The sequence below is a fragment of the Callithrix jacchus genome, chromosome 20 (genome assembly GCF_049354715.1).
Source record: "Callithrix jacchus isolate 240 chromosome 20, calJac240_pri, whole genome shotgun sequence".
Lineage (NCBI taxonomy): Eukaryota > Metazoa > Chordata > Mammalia > Primates > Cebidae > Callithrix > Callithrix jacchus.
The window spans coordinates 37,147,329-37,169,186 of record NC_133521.1 but is presented as its reverse complement, the minus strand read 5'-3'; the positions used below and the strand labels follow the sequence as shown (position 1 = coordinate 37,169,186).

At 46.7% G+C, this 21,858-nt stretch overlaps 2 protein-coding genes across 16 annotated transcripts in view; both read left to right on the top strand.

The window, feature by feature from the left end:
- Positions 1 to 15,445, top strand: part of LOC128930282 (uncharacterized) — a 968,777-nt gene extending 953,332 nt beyond the window's left edge. For 3 of the 14 annotated variants that reach the window (XR_013530214.1, XR_013530213.1, XR_013530211.1), the window contains one exon: positions 14,213 to 15,400. Coding sequence is in view for 1 of the 14 variants with exons in the window: in XM_078357820.1 (XP_078213946.1) it covers positions 14,213 to 14,252 (40 nt within the window). In the remaining 13 variants the exon portion in view is untranslated. Of the gene's footprint in view, positions 1 to 14,212 lie in introns of all 14 variants that reach the window. The other 11 variants (XR_013530215.1, XR_013530217.1, XR_013530209.1 and 8 more) reach the window with 9 other exon arrangements.
- Positions 15,446 to 19,725: 4,280 nt separating this feature from the next.
- The window catches only part of MAF (MAF bZIP transcription factor), a 414,668-nt gene continuing 412,535 nt past the window's right edge, over positions 19,726 to 21,858 (top strand). For both annotated transcript variants that reach the window (XM_078357816.1, XM_002761189.7), the window contains exon 1: positions 19,726 to 21,693. In XM_078357816.1, the coding sequence (XP_078213942.1) occupies positions 20,567 to 21,693 (1,127 nt within the window). In that variant the 5' untranslated portion in view covers positions 19,726 to 20,566. The remainder of the gene's footprint in view (positions 21,694 to 21,858) is intronic.

The window sequence follows — 21,858 nt, the reverse complement described above, 5'->3', positions numbered from 1 at the left end:
CGGACCAGACCCCTCCACTGGCCCTGGCTTCCCATCAGGGGAGACAGAGAGGAGGCGGGTTTTGTTTTCCAAGCCTGCACCGCCGCCCTCGCACTGTGCAGTCATTTTGGCTCCTTGGCGTGGGAGGATGCTCACCGCATGCTGGTCTGAGCCACAGGCTCTTCACCCCACAACACTCCCCAGCAGCCCACAGCCCCCTCGGTGACTGGACGCCCAGGGAGGCTTCATGCTTCAGGCTGAGCTTCACAGATGCTTCTCCTTTCTGGGTCCTGGTTCTCCCATCTTCCTGGCAGGTGGCCCATCACCGTTGCCCAACACTGGATCTGTGCTTTTTGTCTTCCTGCTCAAGCAAAGACAAGAGCGTGTGCATCGAAGAACTCAAAGCCATGGGCTCCCCTGCCATCCTCCCAACTTCCTGGTTGCTGGCTGGACACCACAACTGGACTTAGAGGCCGAGAGGAGCTAGCTGCCAAGCCATTCCATCTGAAATACCAGCTTGTGACCAGCAAAATGAACAAATTTCATACAGAAGTCACCGAGAGAGAATAAACAGGGAACCCCGTGGACTATGTCGTCTTCACTGAGCAACTTCCCCATTACTCTCAGGCTTCAACCCAATTAGAACCTGGCTAATTAGTTTTGTGCACTGCACAACAGTTGGAGAAAAAGGTCACTTTGGCATATAATTTTCTTTCTCTTTCTAAGCCACAGAACTTCCTGCAAGGAACAAGCATTAACCTCCAGTTCTCAGAAGCAAAACAAGCCAAGTCACACATTTCTATGAATTCTCTCAGTGAGCCAATGATTAGTAATAATGGCAGTAACTGTATCTATTTATTGAGAGCAGGTGCCTGACTCTTCACAGATCTCGCCTGCCATGGGGCTCCCACCCTGCAAGACATGGGCAGCCCGTTTCACATATAAGTAATCTATGTCCTATTGAGGATAAGGAAGACAGGCCATGCACTCTCATAGAAGAATAGAGGCAGAGGTCAGGAATGTGGAGAGCTTGTCCTGGCACTACCAACCCTATCAGAGCTTGGACAAGACTTTCTCTTTCTCAGTGGAGATCTCCAAGCATTTTATAAAATAATGAGTAGTTGTAACCATAAAATACATGTTGATGGATGATTTAATTGAAACTAAATATTTCTGCAACAAGAAAGATACTCTGGCAGGTGTGTTTGCCCTCCCCCCACCACACACACACACACACACACATCACTTAGTGGCTACCATGTGCTAGGCACCCTGTGAGGCATGGCCAACATGCTTGGTCATAAAAATGGCTTCAAATGATATGGGTAGAATTGCAGATTTTTAGGATGGAAGTTCAGTGTTCCTTTACGTCACCTAGATAAAAAGCGAGAAGCTTAGAGACTTGAAATGTTCTCCCCAAATCATCTGAAGGCTAGATACATTAGAGAGACTCATAACATCAGAGGGTTCATGAAGATAAGGCCTCGGCACTGACTCCCTTCACACAGTAAGAACAGGCCAGGCACAGTGGCTCATACCTGCAATCCCAGCAATTTGGGAGGGCAAGGCAGGCAGATCACGAGGTCAAGAGATCAAGACCATCCTGGCCAACATGGTGAAACTTCATCTTTACTAAAAGTACAAAAATTAGCTGGACGTGGTGGTGTGCACCTGTAGTCCCAGCTACTCAGGAGGCTGAGGCAGAGAATGGCTTGAGTCTGGGGAGGAGGAGGTTGCAGTGAGCTGAGATCATGTCACTACACACACACACACAAAAAGAACAGCCCCATCCCTCAATATGTTGGCAGGAATCATTCCTCAACCCTGTATGTTATATAAGGATAAATGCACTTAACTCCAGCCTTAACTACTTCATCCTAGTGGACTTCAGAACACAGCTCATCACCCTGATCAGTTCTACTACTATTCCTCCTACCTACTATCTCAGCGCCCCTGCTCTCGGTGCCTAGGAGACAGCAGGAGGGGCACAATTTTAAGCACTGGCTTTATTTTCCCCTGAATCTTTGCTCCTGCCCTTTCATTGGTTCAGTGTGCCTTCTCCCTTCTTGACTTCTGGTTCCAAAAGAACCCTGTCTAAAATCTGTATAGACAGGAATTTTGCAACAGGGACACTTTCAGTTATAACATATCCCTGTATTTGAAGAAACTGGGTGACCAGCCAGTCACATTTTATTTCTCATAGCTGGAGGAGATATGTATGGTGCAGAATGATGACAGTCTTCTCAACATGGGACACCCTGTTTTGTTTTGTTTTGTTTTGTTTTATTGCATTTTAGGTTTGGGGGTACATGTGAAGAACATGCAAGGTTGTTGCATAGGTACACACATGGCAGTGTGATTTGCTGCCTTCCTCCCCTTCACCTATATGGTTTTGCCTAGATTTTCTTCTAGGGTTTTTATGGTGTTAGGTCTTATGTTTAAGTCTTTAATTCATCTGGAGTTAATTTTAGTGTAAGGTGTCAGGAAGGGGTCCAGGTTCTGCTTTCTGCACATGGCTAGCCAGTCTTCACAACACCATTTATTAAACAGGGACTTCTTTCCCCATTGCTTGTTTTTGTCAGGTTTGTCAAAGATTGGATGGTTGTAGATATGTTGTGTTGCCTCCGAGGCCTCTGTTCTGTTCCATTGGTCTATATCTCTGTTTTAGTACCATGCTGTTTTGATTACTGTAGCCTTGTAGTATAGTTTGAAGTCCAGTAGTGTGATGCCTCCTGCTTTGTTCTTTTTGCTTAGAATTGACTTGGCTTTGGGAGGCTGAGGTGGGTGGATCACGAGGTCAACAGATTGAGACCATCCTGGTCAACATGGTGAAATCCCATCTCTACTAAAAATACAAAAAATTAGCTTGGCACGGTGGCGCATGCCTGTAATCCCAGCTACTCAGGAGGCTGAGGCAGGATAATTGCCTGAACCCAGGAGGCGGAGGTTGCAGTGAGCCGAGATTGCACCATTGCACTCCAGCCTGGGTACCAAGAGCGAAACTCCGTCTCAAAAAAAAAAAAAAAAAGAATTGACTTGGCTATGCGGGTTCTCTTTTGTTTCCATATGAAGTTTAAGGTGGTTTTTTCCAGTTCTGTGAAGAAAGTCAATGGTAGCTTGATGGGGATAGCATTGATTCTGTAAATTACTGTGGGTAGTATAGATATTTTCACGATATTGATTCTTCCTAACCATGAACATGGAATGTTTCTCCATCTGTTTGTGTCCTCTCTTATTTCCTTGAGCAGTGCTTTGTAGTTCTCCTTGAAGAGGTCCTTTATGTTCCTTGTGAGTTGTATTCCTAGGTATTTTATTCTCTTTGTAGCAATTGTGAATGGCAGTTCGTTCTTGATGTGGCTCTCTTTAAGTCTGTTATTGGTGTATAGGAATGCTTGTGATTTCTGCACATTGATTTTGTATCCTGAGACTTTGCTGAAGTTGCTTATAAGTTTCAGGAGATTTTGGGCTGAGATGATGGGGTCTTCTAGATACATGATCATGTCATCTGCAAATAGAGACAATTTGACTTCCTCCTTTCCTAATTGAATACCCTTTCTTTTTCTTGCCTGATTGCTCTGGCTAGAACTTCTAGTACTATATTGAATAGGAGAGGTGAGAGAGGGCATCCTTGTCTAGTGCCAGATTTCAAAGGGAATGCTTCCAGTTTTTGCCCATTCAGTATGATATTGGCTATTGGTTTGTCATAAATAGCTTTTATTACTTTGAGATACGTTCCATCAATACCTAGTTTATTGAGGGTTTTTAGCATAAAGGGCTGTTGAATTTTGTCAAAGGCCTTCTCTGCATCAATTGAGGTAATCATGTGGTTTTTGTCTTTGGTTCTGTTTATGTTGTTTCAAGTGAGCACATGGGTCCCCCAACTGGTTCGGGATATACCTTTAGACCTTGAAGAGAGTATTCCATTCCATGCAGATCAGTTGGTTCTCTTGGAACAACAGGGAGACCAATGAGAATGAGAACATTGACTCAACTTCTATCTGTGAGATGTGTTCCAGCACTGTGAGACCTTGTGAAAGTGTAATGATATGGTAGAGAGTAGAGGGTCATATCTACAACGACAGCTTAACTTTTGGTTCAGATATTCGTTTGTTTCTTACTAAATGCAGGAAGAAAATAACAAATAACGTTGGTTCTTTTTGTCACCAATAGACTATTCCATATATATTCTAAGGGGTCCATGTGTGTAAGAGGCAAAAATATGTTAGTGTCTGGAAGGTACTGCATAGAAGCTCAAAATGCCACCTTTGTCTTAGTGTCCTTTGACATATTCTCTGAGATAACTTAAAAATGCTGTTGGACTGTGTATGTAAAAATGGATGGATGGGGCCGGGTGCGGTGGCTCACGCCTATAATCCCAGCACTTTGGGAGGCCGAGGCGGGTGGATCATGAGGTCAAGAGATCGAGACCATCCTGGTCAACATGGTGAAACCCCGTCTCTACTAAAAATACAAAACTTAGCTGGGCATGGTGGCACAGCCTCTAGTCCCAGCTACTCGGGAGGCTGAGGCAGGAGAATTGCCTGAACCCAGGAGGCAGAGGTTGCGGTGAGACGAGATCACGCCATTTCACTCCAGCCTGGGTAACAAGAGCGAAACTCTGTCTCAAAAAAAAAAAAAAAAAATGGATGGATGGATGGATAGATGGATAGATGGATGGATGGATGAACATATGGAATGATATATGGATGAATAACAGGATTTTTAATCCCTTTATCCCCAGACTGTTACAAAGCCTGACATATAACACGCTTTTAATAAGTGAGGAACTGACATGACACTTTGATATCTTAATAGTAGGTCAACTGGTCGCTGGCCTTTCAAGACCTGCGCTTGGAGGTAAACTCCACATCATCTGACACATGTTGGTATTTGTTCATTCATCAAAACCTAGGGATCGTGATGTCTCATGTGTGGCTTCATGTGTCTCATGAGAGCATGACCATTACTTGGGGTAATTTGAAGAGCGTTGCTACTCTAAAACATTTTCTGAAAATTCTACCACTAGTAGGATGAAATTCAGGAGTAGGGCTAAGAACCAATGAAAGAAAGCCTTATTCCTTCCAAGTCTGTGGTGACACGGTCTAGAGAAGAAAAATGCTCACACTCTGTCTGAGCACCCAAACTGCTTGCTCAAGTCACTGTCTCCTGCACAGGTGATATGTCCCCATGTCCTGAATCACCGCCAGATACAAATGAGGCTGACCCCTGCCCAGGTGAAGCCTTATGCAGGAAAAGTATGTGGTGAATTCTAGACTTCCAAATGCATTAACTCTCAAAGTCCCCATATACCTGGAAGGATGGTATAAAAGGAACCACACTGAGACCACAAAATAAAAGTCTGGTGTTTGTGCCTGCTTGCACAGAAATCGGTTCCCTCTGGGGATCCCATGAATAGGTGGTTTTTGAAGGTAAGACAAAGCCAGAGTTACCACCAGGATCTTCACAGTCCTGTAGAGGAAAAGGTCCTATAACGTTGTGTCTTCTTAGTGCTCTGCGCTTTGGAATGTTTCTCTCTCCCTCTTGGCCAAAACTGGACTGTAGTGGAAAAGGTCCTATAACGTTGTGTCTTCTTAGTGCTCTGCGCTTTGGAATGTTTCTCTCTCCCTCTTGGCCAAAACTTTTCTAGAAAATATCCTGAATTTCCTACTCTCTTTCTCTGCTAGAATTTGAATCGATTTCATAAGTACTTACAAGACCCCTAGGAACGAGATGCTGGTTTGAGTTTGCCGGAGCCAAGACACAGAGATTAAATATAAGACTCCTGCTTCAAAACACTCGCAGAATCATGAGAGAAATAGCTAAGTAAGAAGACAATGACAAAAGGGTAGGACGAGGAAGCGCTGTGATGGAAATGCTGTATGTCTTGACTATGGAAGTGGTGATTGTGATCACAGGAATCTCACATGCGATAAGACTGCAAAGAATGAAATCACACACACATAAGTGCATGTCAAACTGGTGAAATCTGTATAAGTTGGGTACATTATAACAATGTCAGCTTCCTGGTGGTGCTATTGTATTCTTGTTTCGCAAAATGTCAGTGCTGGGAGAGACTGGGTGAGGGTACACAGGATCCGTCTGTATTATGCCTTACAACTGTGCGTGACTCTACAATTACCCCAAGATTTAAAAAATTAAAATACATATATAATTACAGTGTACAGTCACCAGTGCCATACCAGTGGGCCCTGAGAGCAGAGTGGAGATACATCACCCCACTGAGATTAGAAAGGAGTAGTCAAAGAAGGGCTCTCAAGGAAGGAGAGGGGTCCCAGCTGTCAATGTGAGTCAGCTAGGCTGAGAAGGTAGGGAGGAGGAAAGGATGCAGCAGGCTGGAGGCAGCCCAGACCCGTAGGCACCGTGGCTGGGTTGATAGGATGACCCTTGAGCCTGGTGAGAAGTGCAGTGTGGACCGTGTTCCTCCCGCTGCCCCAGCAAGCCAGTTCTTCCACCATTCTGCTGCTACCTCCTTGGGTTCAAGCCACTCCTTTTAGACCTAACAGAAGGCATGTTTTCGTCTGCAACAGAACCCACTTCTGCCCCTCCCTTATCTGGGTCATTTGTTTGTTGAGGAAACCAGAACATTTGTCTGAGAGAAGTTTCCAAATTATCCATCAGGATTATGCCTTCATAATAGGGCCTGCATTGTTCCTCTGTCACCTCCATTCCCTGCCACAATTACGTTACTACCAAATCATCCCAATGTTATCGGAAATGTAAAACTGTGGGCAAAAGAGCGACAGCTTCTAGAAGCCTCGTTTCTCTTTCGAGCAACTTTAAACCAAACCTTTCCTCCCCATGACGTAGAAAATGGACAGTAACCTCACACTGATGCCCAAGTTTAAAAAGACAGTCTAGTACAAAGAGTATGCACAGACTTGTGCAATGGCCAGGAAGAACCAGCACTGCGACTGCTTTCAGCACAGAGGGTTTTTGGAAACAGACCTTTCTGGCGGTAACTTCCAATAAAGTTGGTGGGTGTTACATTAATGACTAGACTCTTAGTCACCTCAAGGGAATGAAAATCAGATGACACCAGGATGGTGGAGGGAGGAGAGAGATTAGCAATTCTGATTGCAGATATGAATGTAACTTCAGGGGCGTTTTATAATTGTTTTTATTCTTTGATGAAATACCTCAGCCAATACTGGCCAAAAGATGGGAGGCTAGAGAGACACGAGGCAACCCAAGGTTATTTACTAGCCTTAATGCCAGTGCCCTGAGAAGGCAGAAGAGGACATACGTTTTATCACCAAATAGAACACAAACCCTTTCCTTCTCAGCTTGCCCTTTGTGCTTCAACACTCACGGACAACCTGCAAATACACCAATGCATGTGTGTATGGCCCACACCAATTTAGAGATGGTTACAGAAATTCCCCAAAAATTAAGAGCATTTTTTTAAAAGGTTAAGGGCCAGGGGGCAGGGAGCTGGGGGGTACCAAGTTCCAAAGCTCTGTATCATCTGCATTTGCCATCTCATTCCTGTTCCACCTGTCTGTAAAACAGACGTGCTCAGATCTGTTCCACCACTGGAAAGGTTTTGGAAACAGCCCTTTCCAATAAAGTCTGTCCAGTAAGATAGTCTTAAGCACACACTTTCAGCCTAACAGCTTTAAACACCCACCACCCCTGGAAACCAGCGAACCAGAGTCTAGAAATTACAGTTCACCTGATTTCTCCTTGAACTTCCTCCCTTAACGACTCGCTGTTCTTGTGAAACCAAAACAAACGAGAATGTCATGTTGATGACGTTGCCATTGCCGAAGCTTCTTGGATCTCAGGATTCACACCGTGCGCGTAAAATGATTCACTCAGTGGGCCGGTCAACACCCACTCAACACCTCCCTGAGACACACTTACAGCGGATGTCTTAGGGATGGATACAAAGATGGACCATTTACCAGTGTTTGCCATGAAACCATATATGATATGTTACTATGTTATATAGTAATACACTATATTAAAGGATACTATACTATATCATAGTACGTTATATCATATTATATTATATGTTACTTATCTATTTCATTACTTTAATGTTTCTTGACTGGCTCCCTCCTACAATACATACTAAAGGAAAATAGATGTGTGTGCAAACTTTGCAGCCATGCCTGGATTTATGTCTTGTACCACACCTGCCATGTGACCTTGGAAAAGCCCTCTCAGGCAGTACCTAAGGGGAACTAAGGGGTTACCTTAGCATCATCCTCTGTCACATGTAAGGAACAGCAACATGTAGTATCTGATAGGGTTGCTGTGACAATCTGATGAGTTAAAACCTAGGGCCAGGGCCAGGTGAGTATCATGTCTGAGTGGTGACTAGTAATGCTGTCATTTCATGGTGGGCTCCTCAGTGTCGTCCTGGGTGACAGCTTTTCCATCACACTCAGGCTCAGAGAATGCTCCAGGCCCCTGTCCCATGCCCTATCTGAGTCCAAGTCTGAGCCAATCAGATATTTCATCTCTGTGCCGCAGGGGTTGGCTCAGGGGTGGGCATATGAGCAGTCAAATGAACTAGACCCATGCAACCCAAACGGCGAGTGCCCCTGACTCCCATGAACTCAGCAAAGGAGGATTAAAGGCTGGAACTACTACAATTATCACAGTCTTATGCAGAGCCCTGGTCTGGAGTTCACACAGATGGAAGGAAGCCAGTTCCAGTGACACTGTATCGCCCCTGACCCCAGCTAGACCTTCGGGCCATACAAGCCAATGAGAACCCTTTTTGCTTAAACAAATTCAGGTCAAAGTTTATTCACTTGCAACCCAAAGAGGGTGAACTGACATTCCATTAGATAGATGAAGATAATGACACTCAAAAAGCACATCAAGAACTCTTCTAAGATCACACAGTCAGCAAGGTGATACTCTACCTGATGGATACATTGCAAGGCTCCCAAAGAGAGGTCTAGGAACAACGTGGGTATCCAGGAATGCAAGGCAGGAGCTGAGGGGGGCTTCTGGAGCTTAGGGGCTTAGACCTTTTACTAATAGATGCCAGAAACTCGGCTCAGAGCTTCAGGTGCAACGCCATGTCACGTAAAAGCTGTGCCTTGAAGAATGGGCAGGACTTGGGCATGTGAAAATGAGGGCGGGCCTTGCATTCTTATCTGAAGCTTACAAAATAGTGTCTGTGTGCCATGAAGCCCTGGGAAAGCAGGTGTGACTCAAAGCTGCACGAGGGCTCTCTCTAGCAGCAGCAGACAGTGCTGGAATAGGATGCCCCACTTACACTCAGGCACTTACTCCAAAGCCTCCCTTCATCCAAAACCCATCCCAGCAAGATTTTACTTCGGCCCACTTCAGTTCCAGTGCTCACATATCTCAACCATGTTTTCCACTCAATTCCATCTAAGGAATATATGCTAATGAGTGAGCAAGATAAGCATCCTGGTAATTGAAGGATGCACCAATCAAACTAGTGAGAGGCGAAGGTAAGAAGTGCTGTGTTGTAACACAGCTGCCAGCCACCCTGTGCCTTTCAAAGTCATGTTTTCTGGGACATTTGGCAGGACATTCTGTGTAGGTTCGAGCTTCAAAATAAAAAGAGGCGAGGAATCAGACAGTGTGGTTTTCACTGAATAAATTTTTATTGAGCACTTACTGTATGCTGAGCTCTGTAGGAGGCACAGGAGATGGAGAGATGAGAGGTGGCATTCCCTGGCTTTAAGAAGTTCACGTGTAGGTAGGGAACTCGTGGGGCATGCTGAGGACTCAAACACAACTAGCAGAATAGGGGGCGCCTGGACTGCCTTGGGGGCTAGTGGGCAAAGAGAACACAAGTAAGGCTTTTAAGAGGAAACCTAAGACCTAGAGAGGAGTCAAAATTAGCCAGGAAATAAAACAGAGGGCAGGGAACATGGGAAGAGGGAGCAAAATCCCTCCTTTCAATGGGAGCAAAATCATCCAAAGACTTAGGAGAGACGGAGAGAAAGAGGCCAGGTTAAGAGATAACTACAACTTTAAGGCAGGAACAGAACAGACAGAAGAGGGGAAACTATTATATTTCTCGAGTTCCTAGTATGCCCTGGGCCCCATACCGTGAAATGACGTGTATAGAGCGTGGGCAGAGTCGCTGGCACATGTTAACAGAGCCTGCTCTTTTCCGCGTTCACTCAGGGCAGGCACCATGCCAAACACTGGGTTTAGAAGCTCATCATGATCACGAAATCCTTGTCTACCTCTTACCCAGAAAAAGATGGGTTCAAAGAGGTCAGCTAACTTGCTCAAGGTCTTACACTTGGGGGCAGAGCAGGATTCACATCCTCATTTTGGCAACAGCCACCTGCAGGGTCTCCCTGCCCAGTGGTCCTCCTCACTGTGCTGCCACCAAAGGCTCTAAACAATATCCCTAAAACAACAACATCCTCTGGCCTGGAGATGCAGGAGGGGTTGGCTGTGCTATTCTGACTCTGCCTTGCTGTATCTGTTGTTTTCACCTTGAAGATATTCCAGCGTTGCTACCATGACCCATCAATACTCCATGGCAGCCCAGCATGCCAGCTTCCATCTGTCTGTGGGAATCTGGTCCCTATTTATACCTACTCTATATTCGGCCTCAAATGGCTAGGAACATTCCTTCCAGGCAAGCGAGTTTGTTTTAACTTCTTCACACAGGTCAGTCCATTTGCAGCCTGAAAAATGAGTTGAAGGAAGAGAGTGAAGGGCTTTGCCGAGGTCAGAGGGCGAATCAGAGGGAGACCTGAGTGCTGACCTCAGATGCTGTGTGTCCAGTCCGGTCTCTTCTCCAACCCCAACTGCCTGTGCTCACATCACTGTGACAGCCACCAAGCCTAGTCCCTAGTCAGTAGCTTTAGAGAGTCAACAGTCAGTGACGCTTCTCTGAAGGATCCCCATCACTCCTTCCAACCCCTCGGGATCCCAGGCTGGGTCTGCTGAAACAGCCAGAGCTATGCGTTCTCAGGCAGGACACAGACAGCAGGTCATGAATCACTCATGGGCCGGTTCCTTCTCTCATTCCCAGATTTCTCTGAAAGGGTGTGAGGTGGGATTCTGGCACAGGAGACTGCAAAAACCTGTATGTATATTTACATCACGGAGCTGACTAGCTGCAGCTCAAAGGTGGACACTGAAATTCTGAACTCTTCTGTTTAAGAAAATGCCTCTGAGCCCCCTGACTTCAAAATTGGTGTCAGAAAATGGCAGGGAAGTTGGTGATCTAAACCAGAGATAAAACAGGGAGGAAAGAACTGATCTGAAATACGTTGTTATGCATACATACACAGAGCGCTTCTGCTTAGCTTTTCTAGGTTCCATCTATTTTTTATTAGTCTCTGAGATCCCAAATTTGGACAACTGCTATGTATTTTGACAGGGCAAAGGTTGACAAGGACACAGGCAGGTGTGAAATGTGACACAATTATTGAGTAATCTGTCTTCTTCAACAGAGAGCTTTGCCTACACCATACAAAAGTGAAGTTACCTTAAAATGGATTAGAAAGGTATATATATGGCCGGGTGCGGTGGCTCAAGCCTGTAATCCCAGCACTTTGGGAGGCCGAGGCGGGTGGATCACGAGGTCAAGAGATCGAGACCATCCTGGTCAACATGGTGAAACCCCGTCTCTACTAAAAATACAAAAAATTAGCTGGGCACAGTGGCGCGTGCCTGTAATCCCAGCTACTCGGGAGGCTGAAGCAGGAGAATTGCCTGAACCCAGGAGGCAGAGGTTGCGGTGAGCCGAGATCGCGCCATTGCACTCCAGCCTGGGTAACGAGAGCGAAACTCCGTCTCAAAAAAAAAAAAAGAAAGGTATATATATATACTTCCAGATAGGGTCCTTCAGTTTAAAATAACTCCAATTACCAATTAGGCAGAGTCCATTGAAAGGTCCATTAGGGGAGGTGAATGATCAGGTGGGTCACTTTGTGTAATCATTGGGAGTTCGGAGGCAGTCTCCATTGAGATGCCACAGGGCTTTGTTCTTTCCGATGTCGATGTCGTTATCAGCAACTTGGGGAGAGCAGGAAATTCAGAAAAGCTCCAGCCATTTATGAGCTTCTCTGTGGCCCACACCACAGGAGACATTCCAGAGGCACAATCTCTAATCCTGACAATACCCAACTTGCAGATGTCGGACCTGGCCCCGTGAGGTTAAGTCATAAAAAGCACATCAATTTCATGTGCCACTGGCACTGAGCTGAAAACAAATTAAAACTAGTTGATGGCACATTCTAGATCCAAAGCGATTTAGGACAAACCTAGAACGGACTGAATCTAAAGACATGAAACTTATGGAGGATTGCTATGAATTTCTGTGCTTGGGTTCAAAAACAAGCACACGAATCTAGGATGGGGGGAATGTGAGAAAGAAAAAAAAAGGCCTGGGCTTGAGTCCACTGTTCACATATGATGAGTCACCAGTGTTAGGTGTCTGCCAGAGAGGCTGGTGAAATTATGGGCTGTATTAAGAGCAGACAGACTGCAGCTTAAGGAGGCGGAGCATAGGTGCTCACCCTGGGATGAAAAGCTCCCACCTGGGTATCTGGGTTCCGTTCTGAAACTTGAACCCACAGAGGGCAGAAGGAACCAAATGCACCTACCTGGGAGTTAGTAACCAGAAGGAGTGGGCACTTGAAACCAAAACTTGTGTGGAAAAGTTGAAGACACTGGCTTTATTTTGAATGAAAAACAAAAAGCAGGGAAGGGGTGTCATATTGGCTCTCTCCAACTTCCCAAAGATTCTGTGGCATGGAAGCACTTATTATGCATGGCCTCATGAGTCTATAAAATCAGGGCTAAGGGGCCGGGCATGGTGGCGCATGCCTGTAATCCCTGAATTTTGGGAGGCCAAGGCAGGGGGATCACCTGAGGTTGGGAGTTTGAGACCAGCCTGACCAACATGGAGAAACCCTGTATCTACTAAAAATACTAAATTAGCCAGGCGTGGTGGCGCATGCCCATAATCCCAGCTACTTGGGAGGCCAAGGCAGGAGAACCACTTGAACCCGGGAGGCAGAGGTTGTGGTGAGATGGTGCCATCGCACGCTAGCCGGGATAAAAGAGCGAAACTCCATCTCAAAAAAAAAAAAAAAAATCAAGGCTAAGTTCTAGAAGGGAGTATGACTTACGACTTCATGTTAAACAAGCTTTCCTGACAACCTCAAGAACTCTGGGAATATAGATGGACATAATGGGAGGTAAAATTGAGATCACCCCGTTATTGGGTGTGATAAGTACATACAGTTTGGAGTCCTGTGTGGAGTTTTGTGGGCTCTGGGCACTTCGCTTCCGTGGACCTTTTGTTCTATTGAAAACTATTTTTAATTATATTTTATGACTGCGTTGGTATAACAGACATAATCCGTGCTGTACTCTATTCCCCTTTCACTTCTATTTTAAAAAATTTTTAATGTTTTGGAGGACCCTAAACAGTCTTGTGGGCCCCAAGAAATGTGTCTGTTGGGCCTTTGGAGAAGTTGTCCCTAATTGCTGTCAGCTCCCTAAACCAGATTCAAGTTCCCACACTGGTTAGTAAGCTCAGATCTCCAAACTTCCCCAGTCTGAGGTGCCATCAGGTGAATTCTACCAAAGAAGAGAGAAGTGCCCAAAATCGCTTTCTGAGATTGTTAAAGTGAATGTGTTTTAAAGGGAGCACAAGGTAGAGAACTATGTATGTGTTTGATGCCATTCTGTAAAAACTATACCCATATACCCCAGCTATTACAGACGGTAACCCTTGAGACCAGGGTTAAGGGACCCGGGTAGAGATAAGGGATAGCAGTTCTTTTATTGGATGTCCTCCTATTGCTGTCCTGTTCAAATGTTTATATTTAACAAGTATCACTGTTTTATAAAGTTATTAAATAAAAAATAAATTTTATTTAATTTTATAATTAATAATTATAAATTTTACTCTTAATTTTATTTTGGGTGGATGGGGAGGTTAGCTATTCTTTGTCAGACTAGGGACACTCCATGATGGTGGGGGATTCTGCTAGGATGTCCCGTGGCATGTCTGGTGCTTTCAATGCACAGAAAAACACATTAGAGAGATCAGCAACACCCATGATGCCACCAAGAACTAAGGTATAAAACAGGGCAAAAGGGATGCCTTTGCTTAGGGTTCTCAGCCAAACAAATTCAGAAACAGAAATTCAGAAGCCACCTGCATTGCCACACTCATCCTGGTAATCACAGGAGTCTCTGTGTTTGATCTGGATTTTCTAAAACTCCATTTCTTTCCCAGGTCGAATGGCTGCTACACGCTTTTGGAACAGGGGCGATGAATCACCCCACCCCCAGGGCCAGGAAGGAGGGTCAGAGCTCACATTACTACACTACGGATGAGGAGCCTGTCCTCCGAGTTACCATGCATAAAAGACGCAACCTGCAGAAAGATCCTCCTCACATCAGGTCCCTTTTTCTATTTCTGTTTTTCTGTTAATCAGTTCTGAGTTCACCACAATAAAAATCTTTGAAGGGTTGAATGCTTTTGAGACAAATTCCCTCACCAGTATGGGCTGTGAATAGGATCAAAAAAGGATGACCGTGGAAGAAGGATTCACAAAGGAGACCCTCACTGAAGGAAAAGAAAAATCGAAGGAGATACCTGTGCCCTGGAAAAGGAAAGTGGGGGCATGGGGGGGGAAGAAACCCAGGAAATCTGTTGATTTAAAGTGACAAGAATGGGGAAAACAGGCCCCATGATGCTTTTATAGCTCTGTCTATTGTCTAAAACCCAAAGAAGCCCTTTCACTCCCACGTTCCCGTGTGCATAAAACGACGTATTAAACACCTCTGGTCTGCGAGGCTGTGTTGGGTGTCTTTGTCGGGCGAAGAAAGAGAAGAAGGCTGGTACACCTTCCTAGAATTCTAATTGAAGAAAACAGCTGATTTTTTACATCTCTTGAGCAAAACAAACAAGGATTTCATTAAGTGATGTGTATTGTTTTCCAAGGAAGAACCCTGTAGAGCCAAAAACAAATAAGCACGTAAGTGAAACAAACATAAGATAAACAAGACCCCCCCAATTCTTCCAGTGCTTATTTACTTGTTATCATGGTTCTCTGCAAAGGCAGAGATCACTAATTACAGATTTTTCCAGAATTCACATTTCATGTCAAGATCACCCAATCCAAACAGTATATGAGAAGCCTAAAGCCTTCTTCAAGTTGCCCCCTACCCAGCCGTACACATACACCCCCATCTAAATGACACCCTTGGAAAGAAACCTACACATCTCATTTGTCTGTATTTGGCTTCCTCCCTCGCCTCACCGTAACCAAATGTGAGTTGTTCTGTAACTGCACTGGAAAATCAGAATTTATTGTACATATGTTTGTGTTCCACTTAATAAAAAAACCTATATTTTAAGATAAACTTTGTTAGTAATTCATGAGGTAAGTGACTATTTATGCTAATCAGGCAGAAATATATTCTCAAGCATAATGCATTACATAAATTTGAATGCAAAATGTTCAATTATGAAGTAAATACAGGTAATGCAAATAATAAATTACCTCTAATAAAAATTATAAAAGATGTGTCTTGAAAGAGAGAGCGGCTTTAACTTACAACTGTGAATTGCTTAAAGAGAAAAGAATTAATAAATGCTGAATTACTCTGATGATTATTTAGCACATAATTCACCTATTCATAACAACTCCTAGTAATCAGTGTTGTTTCACATCCTCCAATATGAGGCAAGACTATTTCCTCAGCAATTCTGCCCTTATCAGATTATCTCCTCTGATTCTATTAATTTTCTTCCATGAATCTGCTAACAGTGATTTGTGATTTACTTACCCTGCTAACTGAAGACTGTTAAAAGGATTTATCTAACACTAGACCTAAGAATCGTGTACGCCTTATCATCCAGTTACTCTGAAGAACTCTTTCTCAAATCAATTTAGTTGGTTTCAGAGTGAAATTTAGTGGACACTGGTTAGTTCTGCCCCATAAAATCAGCTCCTAAACAAAGAGTTCAGATACTGTACCTGATGTATCCCATTGTATTCAGATTATGTATGTCTGATTCCTGCATGATATCTTTGAGTTGCTATCACTCACAATCAGGAAAAACATATTTCTTTAAGCTTTTAATCTTTGTAGTTTAGATATGAACAGGGGTTTTGTTTTTCATTTTTGCATGAAGTTGTTATAAGATAAACAAGACCCCCCCCCAATTCTTCCAGTGCTTATTTACTACACTGGAGACTACAGTTGTGTTTCTGATGTTCCTGTGTCACAGTATTCTATGTGCTGCGACCCATGCCCTCCTCCGCCTCAAAAATATTCTATAAATATTCATTGTTTTCAGAAACTTTAATACTACTGGTCCAAATTGGTCAATAATGACAAATGCATGGTTTCTAAATTACCGTATATTGTTCTACAGAGATTACTAGAGTATATAGAGCAAGGGGATGTTAAGCAGTAAGAAAACACAGTTCACATTGTATTTGGATTAGATTGGCTTGGATAGAAGTGAAACTAACAATGTTAGCAAAGAAGTCTAAAGAAACGTGGCCCACTGTAATTGTACAGCATCAAAACCCTGAATAGTACTAATTAAAATGAGAGAGCTCAATTGTTACAAAAGAAATGCTGCTAACAGAGAACTGTAAATGTTTAGACACCCCTGTGAATCACTAAATAATAATGTAAAAAGGATAAAAATGAGAATTAAGTTATAAGCCTGAGAGCACTACTGCTGCATATCTAAAAAAAAATAATTCTGATCCTCTTTTTTTTTTTTCCAAGAGAAAATGGGAGACTATAAAAGACCTTGCAATAAGAGAAATAAAAATACCATGGCTTGACAGCAGTGTACATAAATAAACCATAAAAATGTTCAGATAATAATATATTTAGCTGCCCAAACATGGGCATTTAATTTCTAGAAATGATATATCAATGCAATAATTAGATACTCAGCCATCAATGTATATGGCAGAGTCTTCATCATTAGCAAACTTTGTTTATAAAATATTATTTATTATAATACTGTTTTCAGAAGAAATGTTCATACCTTACAGCTTTTAACACAAATATGATGCAAAAGGATTAAAAATATATCTAAACAAAAAATAAATTCTTTCTAAATATACATACATTCATATTTTACATGAAAAATATAAACTTCAGACATTTGTGACTACTGACTTTTAAAAAGACCTAGAAAACGATAGTTACGGACAATGTTAAATGACACAATACTTAATTCAAACTGTGGATTTTCCCTAAATACATAAACTGTAATCCCTTAACTTCATTACTAGGTAAAATATTGTTAAAGAGAAGGAAAACAAGGGAATTCTGCTAGGTTGCATAAATATTGACACAATCTTCACTCTTTCTTCCCTAAACTGGTAATAGTTTATTCCACCCAACAAAGTGCTCCTTTAAAACCAAAACTACCCTTATAAACAACTTCTCTGCAGGCACGATGAAAAGAAAAACTACTTGTCTGAAAAATACCAACAGCGCTGCCCTTTTCAGATTGCAATGTGCCTACATATCTTTTGGGGAGTCTCCTGGGTTTGCTGAAACTGAAGGCTACTATGATCAGAGAAATTAACACAGGTCTAATCTGGTGCAAGGAGCAAGTGAGAGACACCTGAGGTTCTCGTTATAAATAGCAAAGTATGCTGCCGGGTGGGGAAGACCATTCTGAAGTGCAATGTTCAAGACGTTGGCTTAATATATGACTAAGTGTCAGAAGTCAGGTTTTCTGAGAATTACTTTTCAGATAAACAACTTTATAGCACGGCACTTAATCTTACTTACTAGAGACATCTCATTTATCACTGAATTACAAGTAACTTTAATTCTATTGATATTGCCATAAAGCCCGTTGAAAATCCATCCTGGCACTTTTAAAGGGTTTGGGGCACTGTTACTTGGGATCTGCTTGCAAAGGTCTCAGGCAGAAATTACACCCTGAGGGCGTCTGTGTCCCGGACCTCTTTGTCAACAGTCAAGGAGAAGAGGAGGGGGGAAAAATGGTCCCTGTATCTGCCAGCACTTTCTTCGGCCCCTTTCCTACAGGGTCGGGTTCTCCCACTTCAAACTAACTTTCCGTGCCTCTTTCCTCCTCCCACATTGGGTAACCAGCTGCTTTTCACTTCATCGACAAAACTGGACACGGATCAATTTCAACTGACCTTTGCCGAAAGGTGGCGCTGTTGAGGTAAAAACCAACTCACTCCAACAAAAAAACTCTTCGATCCTTTTGCAGGCTTTTCAGAATTTTTTTTTAAGGCACCCTCCTAGCGTCTCCCCCGTCTCATAAAGTAAAGTAAATACGATTAACAACACCAAATGCATTTCACTAACTGAAGGAATCAACAGTCCCAACTTCCAAGTGAGCGGGCTGGTCTTCCAAAAGGCTGAGTCGGTTTCAGGCGCCTTCTCTCCAAATAATTTTCTGCTTCTTCGACTTGCCTATCGCTTTAAAATCTTAGAAACAAGAGTTGTTGGTTTCCTTCTTTCTCTTTTCTTTTTTCCTTCTTTTTTTTTTTTTTTTTTTTTTTTTGCAGAAACTTTAACAGAATCGATCTGGAAAACTGAACTGGTTATTAGCATTTGCAACTGGGTGGTGGGGGGAGCAGCCTCCTCCACCCCACCCCCACTCAGGGTTTCCGGGCTAGTTCGAGAAACCGCGGTTTAAAATTTAACCCTTCGAGGGGAGCTGCTGAGGGCTGGGGTATTGTTTCTCCACCTTGCTCCTCGCCACGATCAACTCCGAAATAATTAAAGGAAACGTAAAAGTGCAAAGGGCGCGCCTGACCGTGATAAACAGAGGTCAGATTTCGTAAGGGGATGGGTGAGCGTGTGTGTGTGTAAGAGAGCGAGAGCGAGCGCGCAATAGGAGTCTCAAAGGCCAAACTCCGGCCAGTTAGGAGCCGGAGGGCTGAGTCCCGCTGACCTGACTTGGAGCTTCCCCTGAGTTCTCGCGCAGAGGCGCTCGCTCCGACCAGGGGCAAGGGATGGCAGCGAGCAGCCAGTCCCCGTGAAGAATGGCCCCTCAACAACTTACTTTACCTCCTTTTAAAGAGAGTAATAATATGGACTTTCTTTCTCCAAGGACTCCCAGCCTTCCCGGCAGGCGCACGACCCGGCAGCCTCGCGCGCCAATTCCCGACCCTGGCAGCCCGGCGCATCCATCCCTTCCCCGCCCCTTCCCAGCACGGGCGCCCGAGACCGGGACAAAGAGTTGGGACCAAGTTTGAGCGCCCGGCAGGGCCAGGCTCAGAGACGGAAGGTCCCCTGGCAGACACCTGGGTGCCAGAGGTGGAGCGGGGAAGAGAAGCAGAGAGGCTCCTGGGGGTGGAGGGCAGACACGGGAGGGGAATCAGGCCAATAGCAGCAGAGTGAGCGCCGGGCGAGTTGGGGCTCCGAATGTCAGGCCTGCTTCGCGCTCCAAAAAAGAAAAGCAAACCGTTCCTCCCGGGTCCGCTCGGATTCCCGAAGGCCCTCTGTAAAAACTCCTTCCCCCCTTACACCAAACTTTGAGCCAGGGCTCCTTGCCTCCCGGGTAGGTAGCGGCGCAGGAAGGGTTAAGCCAGCCCGTCCCAGCTGACAGTCAGCTGATTGGGCCCTGATTGACAGCTCCGAAAAGTTTCCTTGTTTCTATACTATTATGCTAATCGCAGCCGCTCTCGGCGCCTCCTATTGGTTCGGAGTGCCAGTCAATTTCTCATTTGGACCTGACGTCACGAGTGCTATAAAACTCAGCAATTGCTTTAAACTCTTCTTGCTGGATCAGAGGCTTTAAAATCTTTTTTCATCTTCGAGCTGTAGCTCGGGCTGCTCGTCGGCTTGGCCTCCCCCTCCCCCCTTTGCTCTCTGCCTTGTCTTTCCCCAGGACTTTTTTTCTTTAAAACAAAAATAGGCAAGAAAGAACTCAACTCCCCCCTCCCTCTCCTCCAGCCGGGCTGCACCTCTGCCTTGCACTTTGCACGGAGGGAGAGAGCGCGCGCGAGAGGGAGAGAGAGGAAAGAAAAAAATAAATAAACGAGAGCCACGCAGAAGAGGAGGCGAGAAGCATGAAGTGTTAACTCCCCCGTGCCAAGGCCCGCGCCGCCCGGACTGCCGCCCGCCGCGCCTCCAGCCCCGAGCGGCCGCCGCGCGCGCCCCGCCTGCAGCCCGGGCCGGCTAGGCGAGCCCTTCCTTATGCAAAGCGCGCAGCGGAGCGGCGAGCGGGGGACGCCGCGTACCCGGCCGGGCTCCTCCGGCTTCGCCGCCGCTGCCGCCGCCACCACCGCTGCCGCCACCGCCGCCCGCGGAGGACCTTCCCGAGCCTGAAGTCGCTGGCTAGGCGCGCACGGAGGCGAGCGAGCGAGCGAGGAGGGGCCGGGGCGAGCGAGCGAGCACATTGGCGTGAGCAGGGGGAGGGAGGGCGGGCGTGGGGGGCGCGGGCAGGGCGGGGGGGGTGTGAGCGCGCTCCGAGGTTTCGGGCCAGCCACCGCCGCGCTAGCTAGAAGCGCCCCAGCCCGGCAAGCTGGCTCACCCGCTGGCCACCCAGCACAGCCCGCTGGCCCCTCTCCTGCAGCCCATCTGGCGGAGCGGCGGCGGCGGCGGCGGCGGCGGCAGGAGAATGGCATCAGAACTGGCAATGAGCAACTCCGACCTGCCCACCAGTCCCTTGGCCATGGAATATGTTAATGACTTCGATCTGATGAAGTTTGAAGTGAAAAAGGAACCGGTGGAGACCGACCGCATCATCAGCCAGTGCGGCCGTCTCATCGCCGGGGGCTCGCTGTCCTCCACCCCCATGAGCACGCCGTGCAGCTCGGTGCCCCCTTCCCCCAGCTTCTCGGCGCCCAGCCCGGGCTCGGGCAGCGAGCAGAAGGCGCACCTGGAAGACTACTACTGGATGACCGGCTACCCGCAGCAGCTCAACCCCGAGGCGCTGGGCTTCAGCCCCGAGGACGCGGTCGAGGCGCTCATCAGCAACAGCCACCAGCTCCAGGGCGGCTTCGATGGCTACGCGCGCGGGGCGCAGCAGCTGGCCGCGGCGGCTGGGGCCGGCGCCGGCGCCTCCCTGGGCGGCAGCGGCGAGGAGATGGGCCCCGCCGCCGCCGTGGTGTCCGCCGTGATCGCCGCGGCAGCCGCGCAGAGCGGCGCGGGCCCGCACTACCACCACCACCACCACCACGCCGCCGGCCACCATCATCATCCGACGGCCGGCGCGCCGGGCGCCGCGGGCAGCGCGTCCGCCTCGGCCGGGGGCGCGGGGGGCGCGGGCGGCGGTGGCGGCGGCCCGGCCAGCGCTGGGGGCGGCGGCGGCGGAGGAGGAGGAGGAGGCGGCGGCGGGGGCGCGGCGGGGGCGGGGGGCGCCCTGCACCCGCACCACGCCGGCGGCGGCCTGCACTTCGACGACCGCTTCTCCGACGAGCAGCTGGTGACCATGTCGGTGCGCGAGCTGAACCGGCAGCTGCGCGGGGTCAGCAAGGAGGAGGTGATCCGGCTGAAGCAGAAGAGGCGGACCCTGAAAAACCGCGGCTATGCCCAGTCCTGCCGCTTCAAGAGGGTGCAGCAGAGACACGTCTTGGAGTCGGAGAAGAACCAGCTGCTGCAGCAAGTCGACCACCTCAAGCAGGAGATCTCCAGGCTGGTGCGCGAGAGGGACGCGTACAAGGAGAAATACGAGAAGTTGGTGAGCAGCGGCTTCCGAGAAAACGGCTCGAGCAGCGACAACCCGTCCTCTCCCGAGTTTTTCATGTGAGTCTGACACGCGACCCCAGCTAGCCACCCTGATAATCGCTCCGCGGGGGTCCAGCTCGGGTGTGGGCTTGCTAGTTCCAGAGCCACGCTCGCCACCACCTCGCTCCCTCCCCGAATGAGTTTGGCCACACACACACACACACACACACACACACACCTGCT